The sequence below is a fragment of the Protobothrops mucrosquamatus genome, unplaced genomic scaffold (genome assembly GCF_001527695.2).
Source record: "Protobothrops mucrosquamatus isolate PMUCROS unplaced genomic scaffold, P.Mucros_1.0 scaffold357, whole genome shotgun sequence".
Lineage (NCBI taxonomy): Eukaryota > Metazoa > Chordata > Lepidosauria > Squamata > Viperidae > Protobothrops > Protobothrops mucrosquamatus.
The window spans coordinates 503,582-522,653 of NW_015386692.1; the positions used below are offsets into that span (position 1 = coordinate 503,582).

Genomic DNA, 19,072 nt, shown 5'->3' on the forward strand with positions numbered 1-19,072 from the left:
TATATAGTAATTTTGTATTGAAGATAATGCTTTTTCCTGGTAAATCAGATTCTCTGTTCTTTACTGCTCTATACTTTCCAAATCTGAGATGGAGGTTGAAGACCTTCTAGTATAGATTTGAGGGCTTCAGTAGAGGATAGGAAAGTTTCCATTATACAATAAATGTATACGTGCATGGTATTAGATAGAGAAAAACAGTAAGGACAAATAACACTGCTAGTAAAATAAATTCTGTTTATGAGAAAAATAATTAAAGTAATTATTTTACAGAGAGATTGGAGGAAGAGTACTTACAGTAGAATCTAGACTTCCAAATGATCTACTTGAATTTGAAGGAGATTTCTCTTTGGAGGGACTACAACTCTGGAAGACTGCATTTTTGGCAATGGCACAGAGTCCTAGGCCAGGCTCTCCCCTTCGAAATAGCCAATTCTCTACTGATAAAAAACAAAGGAACACCCGTAAAATTAATGACAAAAAGATAGTAATCATGCCTTGCAAATGTGCACCAAGCTACCAGCAAATTCAGTCATGGCTTCAAGCCAAAGAAGATTACGAATATTTTAAAAAAAGAGCTGTCATCAGATCAATTGAAATGGAGAAGATTGATGAGAGTTTGACCAATATGTCTTTGCCTAAGAATCTATGTCATCAGATAGTCAAGGTTGCTGTGAGTTCTGGTATACCAAGCAAACCTGCTGTACAATCAGAAGATCTGTGCTTTTCATCTTCAAATCCCATATCACCTCAAACTATGGAAAGGTTTGGTGTAAATATCTCTGAAATGAGTAAGACTATCGTTAAAGTAAAGACAATGCCACTTGTCACTGCAGCAATAGATAAGGACAAAAAAGAGGAAGATTATACCAATTATAGTTCTCCTGATTCATCAGTACTTCCTCCCTGGCAACAAGTCGTATCCACCGATTCTAAGCAATCTAATTTAGAAGACTCAGAGGGTGTATTGTCTTCTCTAGAAGAAAATAAATCTGTAGCTGAGAAAGAACAGAAATCTGTCAAAAAGGAAAGCAAAATACCATTCTGTGTCTCCCCATTGAGCAAAGAACCGGATGGCAATTCTGATACTTGCTTTCATAGTACACCTATCAGGGAGCATATATCTCAAGGAATACCAGAAGCACTTGGATATACTCCATTATCAGGTAAGCTTATGACCAAAGAAATGCAGCAATTAAAAATAAATTCAGTCAGTTACTGTATTATTTACTTGTTATATTAAGTTTATTATGGTTGCCCACCCCAAAACACCTGAGTGGCTTACAGTGTCCAGATACACAATTTAAAAAGTTAAAAGCATGAAACAAAAAGTAGCAGCCCAAACTAAAAACAACCAAACCAATAAAAATCTGATGAGTTCCACAGAGACACTCACCTCAGACTTGGTCTTTAGAGCCTGGAGTCCCAGGAAAGTTAACACCATACTTATTTTGAGAGTGCTGTTCCAGAGGGCAGAGTCAGAGAAGGCACACTTCTTCAATTCCTCAAGATGACAATTCTTAATTGAGGGGACCTGGGGCCTATCTATTCTGCCTGAATGTACCAGATAGGTAGAAAGTATTAAAAGATAGGTGGTCCCTGAGAAAATGAGCCCCTATGTCATAAAGGGTTTTATGGGTAACCGATATTTTGAATTGCACTCTGAAGCCAACTGGCAGCCACTGCAGTTTGTATAGCAGTAATGACACATGGGCATAATTAGATACCATGATTGCTCAGGCCATTGCATTTTGAAATAGCTGTACCTTTCAGATTGTCTTCAAGGGCAGCCCCATGTAGAGCACATTTCATATTTCAGTCATTAGATGGACCAGGGCATGAGTAACAACTATATGTAGGACCTCTTAGTTGAGGAAAGGAGACAACTGGCACACAAGATCAATTTGTGCCTCAACTGCCACCTGCTCATCAAGCAGTAGCTGTTAGTCCAGAAAGACCAGAGAGTTGTTTACTAATCTCAAATCCATCCAAGACCAACAGTGAAAACATACCCAACACAAGGAAACCCAAAACTGCAGCCACTCAGTCTTGTCAGGCTTGAGCCAAAGTCTGTTTCTCTCCATTCAGACCTAAATGGCCTCCAGATGCTGATTTAGTAACTGACCATTTCAGCTGTGCAGCCTAGAGTTGAGATGCAGAATTAATGAATTTGCAACATTTTTACCTAATTTACATAAGATCAAAATAAAATGATCCAGTGTCATTCCATGATTTAGTATTGGGGCTAACGTTTGCTTGTTTCATGTACAACATGTATTCTAACTGGAAAATACTCTGTTTTTATTCACTATTTGAAGTTGCCAGTGATTGAACCAGTAGCTTTCTGAATGCAAAGCATCTGCTCTGCAACTTTTGAATTAAAATAAACCTTTGAAGTTTTTGTACATAATTTAGTCCATTGTACAGAATACAGAATAACAGATTTGGAAGGGACCTTTGGAGGTCATTGTAATATTCCTGACAAGAAACTGTACAGTTGTACCATGAATTGAAGTTAATTCAGAGTTGTATTTAGGTAATTTGGTCTTAAAGTTTACTTGTTTTGTTAGTATGTATGCTCATTATATTTTAAGCTGCTTAGAGCTGTGTAACTGAAATGCATAGAAATTTTTATAATACAAAGTAATATTTTTTTTCTAGCCATTGGACGAGATATTCAGAAGTTTAGTTCTAGACGAGGAAGAAATGTTGATGCACTTCGTAAAGTACTTTTAACAACACAAATTAAGGTAAGAAGAAGGAATGATGTCAAGACTGCTAACATAGGATGTTCTTGCTTGCCATATATGAAGAAGCAAACATGTTTTATTTAGCCTGCATATCACTTCTAGAGTTAAAGCAGACAATGTTAGAATAACAGGTGGGAAAGTGTAATAGTTAACCACAACAATATTTCAGTACAGCATTGCCAAGGTCAGCTGTAACCAGAGGAATTACGGGAGGGACAGTTCACACTTCAAACTAATTGGAGAACGTGATTGATGACTGTAAAATGAAGGAGTGAGTTATGCTTTGTTATGGATGATTGGGGGTGGGAGGATTCAGTTTTTGGCTTCATTATGTACCTGCCGAAGCTATGTAGCAATAAAAGGATTCTTTAAGGTAAATAAAGCCTCAAAGTTCTTTGAAAAGCTGCTTCTTCGGAACCATGACACATGAAACTTTATACTCACTTGGGTTTTGATTTTTGTCTTTTAAGTTTTGTTTTAAGATCATCCTGCTTTGTTGCATTCTAGTTTACTGCTTTGTGGAAGTTTATATGAAAGGGCAGGCTGAAATTAGCTTGGGAGAGTAAAATAAATACCTAGTGAAAATTGCTTAGGAATTATTTGTAAAATGACTTTCTGTGATACACCATATCAGAAATCACTTTTAGATTCATTTCTCCTGACTTAATACGAAAACTTGTTGCTAGATGTTACAAAAGTATGCATCTCCTATTGAAAATGCATTTAAAGATTACACTGATCGTGAAGAATATTTAATGCTTTTTTTGGAACCTGAACTTTCCACGTTTGAAGAATACATATGACATCTTGAGTTTGATATTTTTGATTGAAGGATATGTTAATAAACATTAGCAACAACCTAGGAAACAATTTCTGTGGTATAGGTTGCAATTTATGTGGCGGTAACATACCTGTAAATGCTAAAACCGCAGTATTACTGATGCAGTCAGTATTAGCTGTGCAGCTATTCCCAGTCTTATGTAATCAGCTATAATTGAGTGCAGCATATTGAAGAGGAGAATGGTTCCATGTGGTTATTTCAGAGACACGTTCCTGGTATAAGTCTTGTATTAAACGAAAGAAGCTTCCATTGTAGTTGTGAAAAAAGCATTAGAAAGTATAACAATATGGCAGTGCTTTTCTACCTGGAATATGATCTGAGTATTTATTTATACCCACCAGTTGAATGGAGATGAACAAGATTGTGAGAGTTAAATTATTTAAATTATCAAAAAAATAGTCTTAATTATTAGAAGTTTGTTGTTTTATTTAACAGAATCAGTTCGCTACTATAAATAATCAAAAGAAAGAAACTTCTCAGATTGAAGGACCATCTTTGAACAATTCTTACGGTTTTAAAATAAGTGTGCAAAACCTTCAAGAAGCAAAGGCTTTACATGAGGTAACTCATTTTTTTATTGAAAATGCTTTACATACCCAATATATGTTTCTCAGATCATTTTTGAAGTTTTCAAAATGAAAGTACTTGTCAAGATTGGCGAATATTCATAGGCAGACACTAATTTATTCATTATCACTAAATTACATGATTTTATTGATTCCTGAAAAAGTTCACATTAATCAGCTAAAGGATAAACTCATGCTTGATTGTTGATAAAGGTTTTGCTTGTAGTGTTTTTTCAAATTATTTTAACAAAGCTAATAATATAAACTTTTCTGTGTAGGTACAGTATCTTACACTGCTAAGTATAGAATTGCATGCTCGAACAAGAAGAGATTTGGAGGCGGATCCTGAATTTGATCCTATCTGTGCTTTATTCTACTGCATCTCATCTGACACACCATTGCCAGATACTGAGAAAATGGAAATCTCTGGTGCTGTAGTGATCGATAAAGACAGAGCAAGAACTATCTCAAGTCAAGGTCTTTATTTCATTTTGTTTTCTTTAAAATTAATGTCAATATTTTGAATTGATTGTATTTAGGTATTAATAAACATAATAAATAAAAATGTGGTTTTGAAGGAGGTTTGCTAGTGTTTAAATTCATGTCATCTCATTGTAGAATCACGGACTTATAGTAGGTGGTTTCCACCTTATATCTTTTTATGAACATTTGCAAGGGCTGTAATGCTTAACATCTACCTAAGTGTATATTAAACAATGTTTAATATCTTGTAGCACGCTCCTGCAGAAGTCCTGAAGATATAAAGAGGAAAGCATACCCTAGATGGCAGGCCTCAAAACTCTTGTGCTGAACTAGTCCTTTTTAATTTCCTGGGACTGTTCAAGAAATTCAGTTTTGGTAATCTGTCTAAATTGGTTTGAAGAAAGGTAGAACATGGAATATGTTAAATGTTGCATAAGGGTTGTTGTGTGGTTTTCTGATCTTTGTAGGGTCTAAAGAGGGCCCTTATTGTATTGTACCTTTTTGGCTTTGTTTAGACCAGTGATACTCAACCTGTGGCTCTAGAGCTGGATGCTCTTGAGGCCCTACAGGCGGCTCTCGCAGTGTAGGCATCTGATCGGCGCTCCACTCTATCAGGCAGCGCGGGGAGCACTGACCAAAGGACCGGCAGTGTGGGAGTCACTGAAGTACCTCCTCCCATAGGAGGAAAGCGAAGGAGCTGCTGGGATCCCCCTGCCAGGTAAGAATAGAAATCACTCCAGCCCAGCAGCCATGGGAAAGAATGGGAATCTTCCCTTTTTTTCCCCAGCAACCAATAAGGAACAAGGATAATAACAGCAATGGAGAAAAAAATTGATATGCCATGACATGGTTCAGTAAATATTGCATGTGGTGATGAACACCACCAAAAATTAGGTAGCACCATGAAGGAAAGATTGCAATGTTCATGTTTGATGTTATGCTCTGCAACAGTTAATGGTGAAGTGGCTCTCCAGCTGTTAAAGGTTGAGTACCACTGGTTTAGGCTAGTGAAAAAACCTTAAACTTAATTGAAAAAATAAAATAGTAAACTCCTAGATTTATATTCAATAAGTTTATGCTGTTATTAAAGTTCTGAATAACACAATGTAACATGATAACAAAACATATCTTTTCATCCCCTTTTATTTCTGGATATTAAGTAATTCTTATTCTTACCTTTAGCATCCTTTGATAACATTTTTCTTTAAAATATTTAACTTTAAAGCAATAGATTGTTTTTATTAAATTATGTCCTTCTAGAAGCTGCCTTCAGAAACTGGAAAGAAAACGTATAGACTGAATTCAACCATATTAGATTTAGCACATTTTCTTTAAAAAAAACATTGTATTTAATGTTGCAGAGTTATTAGTACTGAATATTTGATTTATTTAAGATACTGTCGGCTGACAAAGTAAAATCTCATTTTGATTATTCTACCATAAACTTTTTAAATTCTAAAAACACATTGACTAATGTTGGACCATTATAACAAAAATCACGATCAAATTGAAACAGAAATATCTATGAAAGTGTTTCAATCTCAACTTGATTTTGGCCATATATGTGTTGTGTGGCTGTGTAAAAAATAATTTACTTGGAACTAGAAGTAATAAATGTTTTTAATTGTTTTGATGTGAATATCAATTAATTTCTAACGATATTGAATATTTTTTTCCATATGCCCTAGGCCTTAGGTTACATAGTAGTTGTGAAAAGCCATGTTTCATAATGTTCACTGATCATTCCTAATCTCAGTTGATTATCATAGTCCTGCACTGTCCTCAAGGAGAGTTTTTACCCTATCTTACATTGAAATGTTCAGTAGCTACTTCTGTCTAGAATCCTTCCCATCAGCTTATTTCCTGCCTGTATGAAGAATACCTGGTAAAGGATAGTCCATGATCTTTTGTATAAGAGAAAGCAAGGTGCTCTTTGCACAGAGAGCTCAGTGCTTGGATACCAAGGCAGTTTTGTTAATGGCATCTATATTATTTATATTTTATTGTTTATATTTAGATCCCGCCCTTCTCCTTGCGGACTCAGGGCGGCTAACAACCAGATAAAAATGCAATCCCAAAACTACAGATTAAAACATAGTTAAAAACAAATATTAATTAATACTCTCCCTCTTTGCCATGTGTTAGATCAGCAATATTAACCTAGCGCATATTGATAGAGATTAATGTAGCATGGTTTTCTTCCTCTGAATTAGGCATATTCATAATGTAGAATAACAAAGATTGGTAGCAGGAATTCAAATCTAAAGAAAGATTTTAGTATCATTATAGTAAATAACGCAGCAGTCATTTTTTCTAGTATGGATTAATAAAATTGTGTTTATGATAATTTATTGTGATATATGTTTGTGAAAAGTTACAGCATATGAATCTTAGAAAAACCAGTGGTGTAGCATTCTAAAAAAAATTCAAAAACACGTATATGCTTTTCAATATAATAGAATTAAATGCAAAATTGACATGAACTTGTTCATGCTTTGTCTGCAGCAGGTGGAGGAAGGGTACTGGAATACTGTTTGTACTGCTCACTGTCAAAAGTGAAACGACCATGTTTTTCTTAAGAAATAAATGCATTTCAATTTGCTTTTCAGGTAATAGAGAACATGCCCCTTTGCTTGCAAGATCTGGTATCTCAGGGTTGGAAGTCTCATATGCTACTGATGAGAGAGCACTTTTCCAGGAGGTAGTGAATATTATTAAAAGGTAGTATTCTTTTTTTTTTCTCCATCTTATAAATTCCTGATTAAGTTTGTTCAAGTTTTGGTCTCTCTCTTCTCTTTCTTATGTCCCCATATTTTAACACTTTTATTTTGTTAAATGTTTGCTTTGGGTCTTCATAACAATATATTTATCTTTTAAGGTACAGTATATTTATTCAGATCTCTAAACCAGAATTCACATCAGTGCTACTGAACTTATAATATCCTTAAGATGCATGTGAAATCTAGAAAACTTCTTACTGTCTTAAAATACAGCTTTAAAAAATCTACCAATAGGCAGGAAAGAGGTGATTTTTCTGACAACTTCATATGAAAACTCATTGCTCCTAGTGATACAGGCAAAAATAAATAGGTAGGCATGATTTTTTTTTTACATATGTCTTCTCCAAAGGGAAACTTCTCCTTTTCCAAATTTGGTTTGGTGTATCATTTTCAAGTTTCTTACATGCTCTTATAGCATCCTCTGATCATGCACTTATAGAAGTTCAGATGTGTCTTTCTTCGGGTCAACTGCCAAAGCTTTGAAGTCTTATTTTATCCAGAAAGCTAAACTTTGAAACTTCTGGCTGGAATACATTCTCAAGGAAAATGTGTACTAGGCAGAGTACATTTGCAATTCTCTCTCTCTCCAACTAGAAAACTTCTGATGAGAATGGCATTGACCAAATCCAGGAAACCAGAATACTAGAGTTGCTGAAAGCAACCAGCAAAGGGTGGGTCCTGACAAAGCAGCGGATTCCTGTTCAGAGAAGACAAAATTACAGGTAAGGAAATTAATTTTATCTTTCTCTTTTTTGGGAATCCGCTGCTCCGTCTGACTTACAAAACAACTTGGAAATTGCAATTTTAATTTTTTAAAATCTTCCACCATTTTGGAAGCATAGGAAAAATACCACTTGTCTGCATAAAAAAAAATAATCATTCCAAACAACAGAACATTACAATTTTTCTTTATCTCTGAAGATCAAAAAACGAAGACTTGACAGCTGAAGGCTTCACTGAATGAAGAAAGCACACTGATTTCTCTATCATGAAAAAGACAAACCAAACATCTGGGTTGTTACCTGGTAAACACTTTTTGAAATGCTGTATGTCAGCTTCTAGGACTGGCCAATGACTGAAGTATGATGTGTATTTTCAGATATTTTTGATACAATATTTTTACTGTTTGAGGGATAAAAATTACACCCCCTCCAAAATCAAGTTGATGCAAGACTTTCAGTCAGTGGTTTCATTTAGCAAAATAATAATTCTATGTTGATATGTATGGAACTATATTTCAAATAAATTACCTCCTGGATTTGAGTATATTTGAAATTTTTATTACTTTTCTTTCCCAACCTATTATTTTTGGCTATGACATTAATTTCATTAAATATTATATTGGACAAAACAGTGTTCAAAATAGGTTTTGTTGCTAATATTATGAATTATTACTGGAAAAGTAATACGTTTTGTTGGATTTAGTAGAAACTGGAGAACTCTTAAATGAGACAAAGACACGAATTAGGATATGTTAATTTTCATTTTCTAGTTCCAGTCAGCTTCATATAAAGATCATGCTATATTGTTTTGCAGATAAAATAAATATAAGAATGGTTTAAAATATGGTTTAGATTTAAACTTTATGTAGTTTGCCTTGCCAATTGAAAGCTAGGTAATTTTTGAATGTGTATGTTGTCTCTCCTTTGAAACAACTTAATGATTGACCTATTAATTGTGGTTTATGTTGCTCAACCTAAGAACTATAGTTCATTTTAATTTTGATTAGTGGAAACAAGCTATTTTAACCTATACTTTACAAACTTTCTTGTTCCCTCCTATTATTACTAAAATGATTTTTTTTATTTGGATGACACATTAAATTGTTGTTAGTTGAAATGAAAATTTCATAGCTTTACTAGAACAGCAAAGAGAAGAAGAAATGATCAAGCTTTCACTACAACCTTATAATTATAATATAGAGTTTAATAATCTTTGATGTCCATAAACTGCATGTGGTGGAAAAATAAAATTTAGCAGAACAGCTGAATAAATGCTGATCTCCTAGTATATATTCAGTGTACTTGACTACAATTTTTATTGTTTGGTTATCAGTAATAACTGAAGAATACAAAACAAATGTGCAGAAATAGCCAAATGGTTTCTGAAATGACCAGTGCAAAAAACATATTTGTGGACTAAATCTGAGGCACACATATATGTGCCTATCAAAGAAACTTATAAGTTATTTAGTTAAACTGCAGTGGCTTTCTCCATGAAGGTTTTTAGTTTATAAACTGAGTTCCTGTGAATTCTATACCAACAATTAGAATTGAGAATGGAATAAAAAGAAACCTAATAGCTGTAACTACTCACATTACATCAGTAGTGACCTTTTTAATGTGGAATAACACTAGCAATAAATATGTAGCATTTCTGTAATCAACCAAGTTACATATCTTAATTTTAAATTCCAGCAAAATTTAATAAATACTTTGTTTGTCTTATCAAGATGCTGAAATTATTCAGTCAATCCATCACCACATTAATACAGATAAGATTTTCAGGTATTAAAGTTGGATAAAACAGTATGACATAATTTAGATTTCATATAAACTTCTTCTGATCCGTGGCTTACTTAGTGAAGTTTTGGCAAAATTTGCAAACAAAATAAGTAGAACTATTTTACTTATCAGTCTATTTATTTATATATCTCAGTCCTATCTACTGTTATAGACTAAGACTCACCAACATGTCAGTTAGGAGTCTTTTATATGATTTGCTACAACGTAATTGGAGAACCCGACTAATATAATGGTCGAGGGATTGATTATCACAAGGAAGCCCAGGTTCAATTCCACTCTAAGCCGTGAAAGCTCATTGGATGATTTGAGATCAGTGGGGAAAATTTATGTAGTCTGTCTTGAACTCCTGGAAAACAATGCATGCTCTAAATGTTATTTAATTGAAAATACTGGATTTGAATTTGGTAATGTGCACAGAAATACTATCTGTCAAGTTAGTAATATCCATCATAAACATTAGGGCAATAATAGGTGCCCTACTTTTACCTATGGAAGACATCATCATCAATGTTTATGACTCCATTGAAGAAAAGCTGATAATAAAGAGTTCATATTGTTTTATATTGTTATATACATATATATACATCCATACATAACTCCGTGGTTACAAAACAACTAGAATTAAAGTAACTGAAATGTTTAAGAGACTACAGAGCATATGCACCCAATTGTTGCTATTTATTCAAACTTCTGTTATTTCAGAGTATCAGAGAATTGTGTTACTGTTTGAATGAGATGGGTCATCCTGAGAAGACCCCCCAAAAGATTCAGTTAGAGTAAGAGCTCAATTTCTGCCTGTCAAAAAGATCCCCCACCCAAAAAGAGATGAAACTAAAGACACACAGAAAAATATTGTATAAAGGCTGTTATAATTTTAAGCATCCAGGGATTTTTTTTTCCTATAAAAATGCCCCTCTGGCTTAGTTTGCCTTGATTTTTGTGTAGAAAAAAAAACTTCAAAAACTTGTTGCACTAAAAAAAAATCCTTGACACTCTGCTTTATGTTACCTAGTGCACATAGCGTATTCCCACTGAGCTAGTCAATATCTTTAGGTCTAGTTTTCCATGTAGAGAAAATATGTTATAAGAAGCATTCATTCATGTATGAATCCACCAGCAGAAGCTTTGGTATGCTACAATTCAGGCACAGAATTAATGTCTTGATAAGAATGAAATTATTCTCAATATAAATATTCATTTTCTGCATAAGGGTAAGCAAAATAGTTTTGGACATGTATATATTTTTTCAGCCAATGTTTCTGTTAAATGGATTCTTGATTATTTATTTTTACTAAGTAATTAGCATTAGAACAGTCATCTATCACGTGGATCAAAACTTTTATCTGAATGGAAAATTACAGATTTCTAGTCATGCAAAGCTTGCTCAGAATTGATAGAAATGTTCATCTTATTTGAAGTAAGACCATTAGGAATCTTGCCAGCATTCATCTGAATACATTGTTTATGAGAATTAAAGCTTTCAGACTGTCTTTTTAAATCAAAACAGAGAATTTATTAATTGGAAACCAAAATGTTTTACATCTAATTTGGTATGGCTAACAATCTACTAACACAAGGCTATTTGGCCTTTTTATTTTTAGGTGAAAGAGATGCAAAATAAGTTTAAGGCGATACAGGGATCTATCATTGTAAATAAAAGCAAGTCAAATATTTACTGAACTTTTTTTTAGAAAATTAATCACTGCAAATAGCAGCCAGCTTCTCTTTTCCTACTGTGAAAAAGAAGTAATTTTTTACATTGGACTACTTTACTCAGTTTCTCTGGAAACTAATTTGTAGAATAACTCACACATTAAAAATGAAGTGTAGTAGCCATAAAAATTACTCTATTTTACATATTTTATAGCATAACCTAAAATAAACAGACATTTAACATTTCTGATCTATAAAAATGGTTTCTCTGATGTAGAAACTGTTTTTTTAAATTTTGAAAAAATGCTGCCTTAAGAGTAATAAAACAGTAATCCTTTTTTTAGACTAAGTTATACATTCATACATTGAAATCTACTATGAAACTAATGAGTTCAGTGATAACCCTGTGTACTTTTTTCCTTTTAACTGGAAATTCAATCCATTTATTTTGTTTTTTAAAAAAAAGAACCAATGTTCTCCAGCTCCATGATGCCTTTAGTCGAGAGGACTGAGCTTTTTTTAAAATTCAAAAAAACTCCAGGTTCCAAAATAATTTGTCATCTTCACTTGAATTTCAATTCAATTATTTGATAAATAATGACAATACAGGTGGTCCTCAATTTATAACAGTTCGTTTAGTGACCATTCAAAGTTATAACGGCACTAAAAAAAGGTGACTTATGACCATGTTTTACACAATCACTGCAGTATACCCATAGTCCCTTGATCAAAATTTAGATTCTTAGGCAACTGACTCATATTTATGATGGTTGCAGTGACCCGATGTCATGTGATCACCTTTTGCAACATTCTAACAAGCAAAATCAAGGGAGAGCCAGATTCACTTAAGTGTGTTACTAACTTATCAACTGCAGTGATTCATTCAACAACTGTGGTAAGAAAGATCGTAAAATGGAGCAAAATTCACTTAACAACTGTCTCGCTTAGCAGGAATTTTGGGCTCAATTGTGGTCATAAGTGGAGGACTACCTGTACACAGTACTTAAGATCAAATTCGTATACATTTTTCCACACATAGGGAATTAAACTTCTTCACCAAATAACTATATGTATTTAATTTAGTGACATTTGCAGCTCTAATGAATAAATTTAAATTAAATAATTGCTAATATAAAGACATATCTTTCTGTTTTTAGGTATGATCCAGATATTTTGTTAGGCTATGAAGTCCAAATGCATTCTTGGGGATACCTCTTACAGAGAGCTGCTGCTCTGGATGTTGATTTATGTCAGATGATCTCTCGTGTTCCAGGTGTGTTTGTGAACCATGTGTTAATTATGAGTCTTCTGTCCATTTTTTGAAATGACCATTAGCTGGGTGCATTCCTTGTATTCTGCCCCTATAGCAAGCTGTTAATTTATCAGTTTAACAGGGAAATTTGGCTTACTAAATTTGTGACGTTGGATAGCTGTACCCATATTCTATTTCTAACCCTTATTTCTGATAAGGGACAGAAATAGGAGGTGCAGCTATCAAAATAAGCAGCATATGAATCTAATGTGAATAAATTAAGGTCACCTTGTTATTCCATACTTAGTTTATCAACCTGATGTTTGGCAGCAGATATGAAGTATAATTGCCACAGAGGGATAGGAAATCAGATTTTTATTACCTGTGAACACAAGCCAAAGGTATGCATTGTTATGACATAAATTCAGACCTGCAGGTCTGTTTCTTAAAGTGTTATGATTCTTCTCCTGTCTCAGTAACGCAAGGAAAAAAATGAGAATTGCATTTGTATCCTTAAGTTGAAGTGTAGCATACAATTTGCCAGGATGATTTATTACCATTTTAGTAAACTTAGATTTAAGCATGAATGTTTTGTTCTGATAAATGCACCTTTAGTATTTATCATTAAATTTATTTATTTTTTATTTTAGATGATAAGAAAGAGAACAGATTTGCTTCAGATCTAGATGAATATGGAGCAGATACAATGAGTGAAATAAACATTATTGGAAGAGTTATATTAAATATCTGGAGAATTATGAGACATGAGGTAACATCTGGCAAAGTTATAAAACTTGGAAAAGGGCAATAGGATTATTAGGTGTATATAAATTCAAATTATTATAAAATAACATTTTCAAAGAGTTTATTCTGAAATAAACTACTCATTTTCAGAATGATAGAAATATGTTTTATGGATTTTTCTTTATCTGGGCAGCTTACTTGCTTCTAAGTAATAAAATAAATACATCTTGATACTTGTATTCTTTCACTGTTGTAAAGTTCTATCCAAAGCACATAGGGAACAATTTCTTTGACTACTTTTGCTGACTTCAGAATACCACAGAGAGTATCAAATTTGGTTTGAATTATTGCATTGTGGAGGAAAAGAGTAAATAGCAAAGGTTAAGTAGAGCAAAATACTATTAGATACCTACTGCTGGATAATTCAGTAGCATATCCTGGTTAATCTTTTGGCAGTATTCTGCTTAAAGACCAGTTGCTTACTAACCTAGCATTATTTCACTTGAAGTATATTAATTAAACTTGTCTGTGTAGTGTCAGTCTAAGTCATTCTCTTCTATTGTAAGTCATTCTTCTCCAACCTCGTGTGTCTGATGTGTTGAGTATTATTTGAGTGTAATCATTCCTTCAAAGATGTTGTTGAAGGATGAATCTGTTGTCAATAGATGTATATAGATAAACTACATTATACAAGAGAGACAATAAAAAACCTAGGAAGGAAACAAAAACACTATACATCCCCTCCAGCAGCCCACATAAGGGTAAGCAGGAACAGTCATGCAGTCTGGAAGAAAACCACCAAGCTCAAGAGAGCACAAAGGACCCCACAATCATGCAGAATCGCCAGTGAGAAAACCACTTCCCCACCAAAGTGGCAGAGCAAATACTACATATAAATAGGCAGCAAACCCCACAGTCATTTGCCTTGATGATGTTACCTAGTTGGATAATAAAACATCTGCAAGCAAGCATCCAAGCAGCAAGAACTCCCAACAGTTCAATCCTGAACTATAGGTATTCTCTTCCATTGAATATAAACTCACAGAATTTCCCAGCAGTGTCCTATGGGTAACCATCAGTTTCTAAATATTTTGATTTTTAAAATCAACTCTTTTTCTTTAATCGTGCTGTAATTAATTTTATAGGCTAATTTGTTCTTTAGTGTGTTATTTAGAATTTTGTAATGATGAGGTAATAACTATCACATAAAATGTGGTTTTTCCATATTCTTAGGGGGAAAGCAAATGGTCTCTGCTTTTTGAGTGGAAGAGGGGCAATTATGCTAGTTGGGTGAGAGATACTGAATCAGGGTTATTTTTTCAATTGTTTTAATGTGGCCTTAATATCTGACTATGGCTGAGACAGATATAAAAATAGAATTGAAGCACATTCATTGCTGATTTTTCTCCCATCTAGCTTTTCTTGCAATGCTCATTGCAATGCATCAATAACATATTAGTTATTGGTTGATAGGGATGGGAAATATTTTTAGCTGCATTTCTGATTAGCTTAGTGATGCAAAGCCTGTCAAAATTCAAGGTCACTGTGAGAGCACAAGGTGTCTCTGTGGCATAAAGGGTTTGAACTTGCTTCCTTCAACATTCTCCCAGCATGTGTTCTGAGATTTTGGTCAGTATTTAGGCTGTTTGAAATCTGAATCCTTGTCCTGTTTTGTACCAAACTCTTTGTAAAATGAAACTATTAAAAGTTGTGGCAATTTTCAACCTATTCTCTGTGTAATTGTTCTATAGAATTCCATTCCAATAGAATCAATTCCATTCCTGGATATAAACTATAGAAAAATATAATCATCCAAATTTTCTATTTTTTTAGGTGGCTTTGACCAACTATACATTTGAAAATGTGAGCTTTCATATACTTCATCAGCGTTTCCCACTCTTCACTTCTCGTGTTCTGTCTGATTGGTTTGACAACAAGGCAGACACCTATCGGTAATTGTCTGTAATGATCATTTTAAAATTAATTGCCTAGTACCAAATGCGATTACTATATATATATTAGAAAGGAGAAATTATAATTGTAGTTCCAAACTGAAGTTGTAAATCAACAGGTCATCATTATATATCAGATCTCCATATTCGTCTTCCTGATGTCATCAGGCACATTTTGAGATTGATCAAATTGCTTCCAGTCTCCCCCTGATCTTTTTCTCTTCTGTTGGAGGTGTGAAAAAGAGAACTTGCATTCTAGATTAATTGCTTAGAATGTCATTCTGGACCTTGAACTATATTTAATTGTGGTTTGTTTAGGAAAGACATAGCATGACTAGTGGAGTAATCGTGTCCTATATTATCAAACGACTCTTGAATTTATCAGATTCAATTCAGAACAAGCCTCAGTTTTTTAAAAAAAAATATGAAGTGGACAGTTTAGGTTGTTGCAAATATGAGGCTTGGTGCTGCTTGTTTTCATAGTGTTTTAGCTCTGTTATAAGTCTGTTCATTGAATAGAAAGGTGTTATGCTATCTAAAAGTAAATTGGCTATACAATTAATTAAGAATACAATAAGCTTAGTAAACACTCTACTTTTACATTTAAAATACAATTCCCATGGAATTGGCTGAAATGCATGAAAACTTATATGATACGAATTATCAGGTCAATGTTATTGTAAGCAAATAGAATTTAATCTATTTAACTTGCAGTTATCTCACATTGTCTCAAATCTTCAGAAGACAATTTGTATTCTGAGGTAATAGGCGATAATAGGTGGTAATCAATAACAAAGATTTTTTTAATTGTCTAAAGATTCACAGTGCAGCTTTTGCAGCTTTATGGAAATTTGCCACAGAAAAAAGTGGCAGCATTTGGTATTCCCCATGCTCCTCACAACTTTTTTTTTTTTTTACTTTCCACAGAGAGGTACGTTAGGTCACCTAGATACTGTACCACCAGCTGATCGCAGTAAACTACGATTGACACATCTAAATAAGACATTTGCACCTTTGTGCATGAAGAATCTTTTCCATAGTGATTGTAGAGAAAGCCAATAGTATAACTAAATCTGAAATACATAAGTGTTTGTATTCCAGTAAAGCCATCATATACCAGTTTTGTTCACTTTTGTTTCAAAAAGTAATACTATACTGCTTTCCATTTTTAAAATTCATAGCAAATTCTTGGGCTTTTTTTCAAAATACTCTTTTGTAATTTAGTTTTGAAGGTTTTACATATTAATGATTTATTTTAAAGGTGGAAAATTGTTGATTATTATATCAGTCGTGTTCGTGGGAATATACAGCTATTGGAACAAGTGGACTTGATTGGCAGAACAAGTGAAATGGCAAGGCTGTTTGGAATTCAGTTCTTGCATGTATTGACAAGAGGATCACAGGTAATCTTTAATTGCTTTGATTTAATTGTTTAAAAATGAACATATCCTTTTTAATTCATAGAGAATTATAGTAAACATAAACAATCACTTTATGTTACAGACAATGATTGCTTTAGCCAATCATTTATATTGGTTCCAGGTCTATCCCTTCCTCTTTGAGAAGAGAGTTAACTTTTTTCTTGGTAGAAGTAGACACAAATACTTTTGGTTCCTGAATTAGTTCTAGGATAAATTATATTTTCTGTTGTCTTAACTCTGGCACTTGCCGCTGGTCTCAGAATTGTGTTCTTGAGTAGATTGGCATTCCTAACAAAATTTGTCTATTTTTCTGTCATTTGAAAAATAAACATGGGATACAGCTTTTGTTTCCTGATTGTCCTATGCCAGCCAACGATGCTGGGACCTCCACATTATAGCTTTAATTATTAATATTCGTGAATGAATTGCTCTTGAGTTGTTAGACTTCTGTTCAGCATAATGTTGATAAACATGCAGTAAATTTCTAGGTTGGATTGCTAATTACTGAGTTTTTGTATTATTCAGTATCGTGTGGAATCAATGATGCTACGTATTGCCAAACCAATGAATTACATTGCTGTGACACCCAGCGTTCAACAACGAGCTCAAATGAGGGCTCCTCAGTGTATTCCTTTAATAATGGAGCCAGAATCCCGTTTCTACAGCAATGCTGTCCTTGTGCTGGATTTTCAGTCTTTATACCCATCCATAGTGATAGCATACAATTATTGCTTTTCCACATGCTTGGGACATATTGAAAACTTGGGGAAGTAAGTATTAATCATTTAAATCTCTGTGCATGTTTGCACTACTAATAGAGTAAATGTATAGCACTCTTTCTCTTTTAAAGATAACTCCCTTGCCTGTAGAGAGACAATACAGGCCGTCCTCACTTAACAAGGAGTTGCATAACAAGTGCTCAAAATCACAGTGGACTCAGAAAGGGTGCTTTATGGTCTGCAAAGCAGTTAAGACCAGTGACAAAATAATCTCTCCCCCCCCCTCTCTCTCTCTCACACACACACACACACAGTGAGTCACTGTTGAAGAGCTGCCTGCTGGGAGGGAATCTCAGCTCTTGCCCAACAGCTCTCAAAAGGCTGCTGATCAGAGTGGGGAGGAAATATCAGCTCCATGTGGAGTCAAGATGTCCTCGCAGCAGGCAGCTCTCTTGGTCTCTCTCCTTAACAACTGGGAGTGCTGGGATTGTGTCACTCACATGGACATCTCAGTTAACGACTGCTTTGCTGAATGACTGAGATTCCGGTCCCAGTTGTGATTGTAAATCAGTGACAACCTGTATGTTTGCAAGTTTTAAAATTGGCAATCTGGAGAGAGCATTTGCTTAACACAAAAAGAAAACACTATGGTGATTGTGCAGATTCAAATCTATCATATTTTGTTAATTGTATTAATTTATGACAGGATTTATATAAATAGGCTGAGAAGATACCCAACATAACTCCTAACAATAAATTATAATTATTGCATGACATAAAAAATGAAGATTACAAGGTATTTTTCCTTTTGATCTAAAAAAGATTAATAGTCTAAATTTATTGAGAGAAATAAGTGAAACAAGTGAGGAGATTTCAGCAACAGAATAGAAACTGGTATTTTTCTCAAGAGAAATTTATGAGTGCAACTCTTTGTTCTGTTGCTGATGGATTAAAAACATCCTATTTCCCAAACGTATAATTAATAACCCAGCTGTTATGATCTGTTGGTTTTATTTTGTATTGGTATTGTTGTGGATATTGTTGTTTTAGTCCAAGGGTGTCAAACTTGATTTCATTGAGGGTTATATCAGCATTGTGGCTGCCCTCGTGGGGGCGTGGCTGGGTGGTCACTGCTGACTAGGTGAGCTTGTCCAGTTTGATGTCTGGGGCCTGGGTGGAACTGGAGAGGATCCTAGGGTCTCTGGAAGAGGGGGGGGGACCAGGGGGGGCGCCAGGGCATGATCAACCAGAGGAGCCTTGGAGTGGGGAGGGGAGTCCCAACTGCCTCTTAGGGATGGGGTTTCTCCACCTGTTTGCTGGGGCTGTTGGGGGATGGGGGTGGGTGGCAGGTTCGGTGGAGGACAAGGTTGGACGATGGGGCTGAGCGCA

At 34.3% G+C, this 19,072-nt stretch overlaps 1 protein-coding gene across 2 annotated transcripts in view; it reads left to right on the forward strand.

Annotated features, from left to right (window-relative positions):
• The window catches only part of REV3L (REV3 like, DNA directed polymerase zeta catalytic subunit), an 84,512-nt gene that overhangs the window by 52,373 nt on the left and 13,067 nt on the right, over positions 1-19,072 (forward strand). For both annotated transcript variants that reach the window (XM_029284070.1, XM_029284069.1), the window contains exons 14-23: positions 271-1,163; positions 2,659-2,747; positions 4,024-4,149; positions 4,433-4,631; positions 7,247-7,358; positions 12,753-12,868; positions 13,498-13,616; positions 15,425-15,543; positions 16,805-16,946; positions 17,490-17,734. In XM_029284070.1, coding sequence (XP_029139903.1) covers positions 271-1,163; positions 2,659-2,747; positions 4,024-4,149; positions 4,433-4,631; positions 7,247-7,358; positions 12,753-12,868; positions 13,498-13,616; positions 15,425-15,543; positions 16,805-16,946; positions 17,490-17,734 — 2,160 coding nt within the window. The remainder of the gene's footprint in view (positions 1-270; positions 1,164-2,658; positions 2,748-4,023; positions 4,150-4,432; positions 4,632-7,246; positions 7,359-12,752; positions 12,869-13,497; positions 13,617-15,424; positions 15,544-16,804; positions 16,947-17,489; positions 17,735-19,072) is intronic.